The following is a 1,697-nucleotide window of genomic DNA, read 5'->3' as shown; positions in this document are numbered from 1 at the left end:
GTTGAGCATGCCCATGGCTTGGATTTTTCTGATCTTGAGTTAAAGGCACCATCTTCATGGGGTGACAATGATCAGATGTTGATGCGGTTTGAAAAAAAAAACCCACAGACCTAAACTTCACCAAAAAAAAACCCACAACCCCCTTCCCCCCAAAAAACCCCTCAACAACAACAACAACAAAGAATAGAATTAAATTTTTTTTATTTTAATGTGGGTGCTGTGGACGCTAATTGAAACATCATATAGCATTAACTACTTTTCAGAAAACTTAGTAGGCCTACATTGTACTTCTAACGTTAAAAGTAAGGCGTAAAGACTCAAACGACTAGATTTTATACACAATCAGAAAGTGCTTTTAAAAAAAATTGCCAGTATTGTTTATAATGTATACAGTGGTATACCATTGATGAGCACACAGACATAAATTGAACATGAGAAAAATGCCCGTCTGAGAAATGGAATGTTACTCTTTTATTGTAGCCTTCAATTAATGTCGCGAGGAGCGGGTGTCACAATAAGGTCTAATCTAAGGCGGGGGGTGGGGGGTGGGGGGGTAATCCATAATAATTACAATGTGGCCCAAATAAGCAACATTTTCAATCTGTAGTAACCTTATATTTGTTCCACATGATATACTAGAATATAAAGCTCTACTGTGTTGTATTTTCCCTAACATATCACGTGTTTTGTTTCTCTTCACAACAGTCATCAACGTTTTCCTCGCCCAAACGAAGACCACAACGATTTTTAACGAAAATCCACAGCCTTGTGAGCTTTGACCGCTGGTCACGCATGGATCTTAACGGCTATGTTATTCTTTTCGCCCAGACTACAGATCATAAGACAAAGCTCTTAGGTAGGACTTTCTGTCCTGTTTTCAGCTCAGGACTCACTGTTGTGTAATAATTACACTGCATGCAGGTAGTATTAGGCTAGGCGTGCACAGGGCAACTTTAGTTGCATAACTGTTTTCTCGCCCAAATGTAAACCATGAAATAGATAAGCACCGCGCGCACAGGCAACTCGGGTTTTTGGAGACTGAAAAATTTGTTTTTTGTCACAACTTTCCGGCAACGCAACTGTTGCTCAAATCTTCTGTGCTACATACTAAACTGACACACAGCACGCACAGGCAACCAAACTGTCTCCGGACTCGACTAGGTCAAGAGCATAAACTTTCTTTCCAATAAGCCATGAAAACGATTTAAACACTGTTAATGAGGAAAGGGGAGGAGCTATTGTCCAGACCAACCTTCTTATATATTATCTAAATGAAAAATACATTATTTTAATTTCAAATGGATATCTAAGCCAAATATACAATATTTTGAATGCTATCTAGATCTAGATAGATCTTTTGTCAATGTAAAATAAATTGGCATGACTACTTTGGCACAAATCTTCATGCAGTTTGATAAAATGTCGTTAAAGAACCTCTGACTGGTCAAAGGGTGAACCGGGGGCTCTCGTGGCCTAGAGGTTAAGGTGTTCGCCTCTCATTAAAAGGTCCCGGGTAGCGACCAAAACATTTTCTTCTCTAAATTTGTCTCCTTTCACCTCCTTTCCTACTCTCTAGCAATGTTCTGTCGTCTGCTTTCGTCTCCTCTTTCTGCCCCCCACCCCTTCACCTCCTTTGCCCCCTCCTCTGGGCTCCTGATTCTTTCTGCAGCCTTTCTACTGCTACTCATTGGCTTCTT

At 40.2% G+C, this 1,697-nt stretch overlaps 1 protein-coding gene across 4 annotated transcripts in view; it reads left to right on the top strand.

Annotated features, from left to right (window-relative positions):
* Positions 1–777: 777 nt before the first annotated feature.
* LOC101847344 (MAGUK p55 subfamily member 5) overlaps positions 778–1,697 on the top strand; it is a 72,680-nt gene continuing 71,760 nt past the window's right edge. For all 4 annotated transcript variants that reach the window (XR_004858573.1, XR_004858572.1, XM_035969946.1 and 1 more), the window contains exon 1: positions 778–856. Coding sequence is in view for 2 of the 4 variants with exons in the window: in XM_035969946.1 (XP_035825839.1) it covers positions 793–856 (64 nt within the window). In the remaining 2 variants the exon portion in view is untranslated. The remainder of the gene's footprint in view (positions 857–1,697) is intronic.

This window comes from Aplysia californica, unplaced genomic scaffold (assembly GCF_000002075.1).
Source record: "Aplysia californica isolate F4 #8 unplaced genomic scaffold, AplCal3.0 scaffold00199, whole genome shotgun sequence".
NCBI lineage: Eukaryota > Metazoa > Mollusca > Gastropoda > Aplysiida > Aplysiidae > Aplysia > Aplysia californica.
The sequence above is the reverse complement of the archived record's forward strand: the minus strand, read 5'-3'. Positions and strand labels throughout refer to the sequence as shown.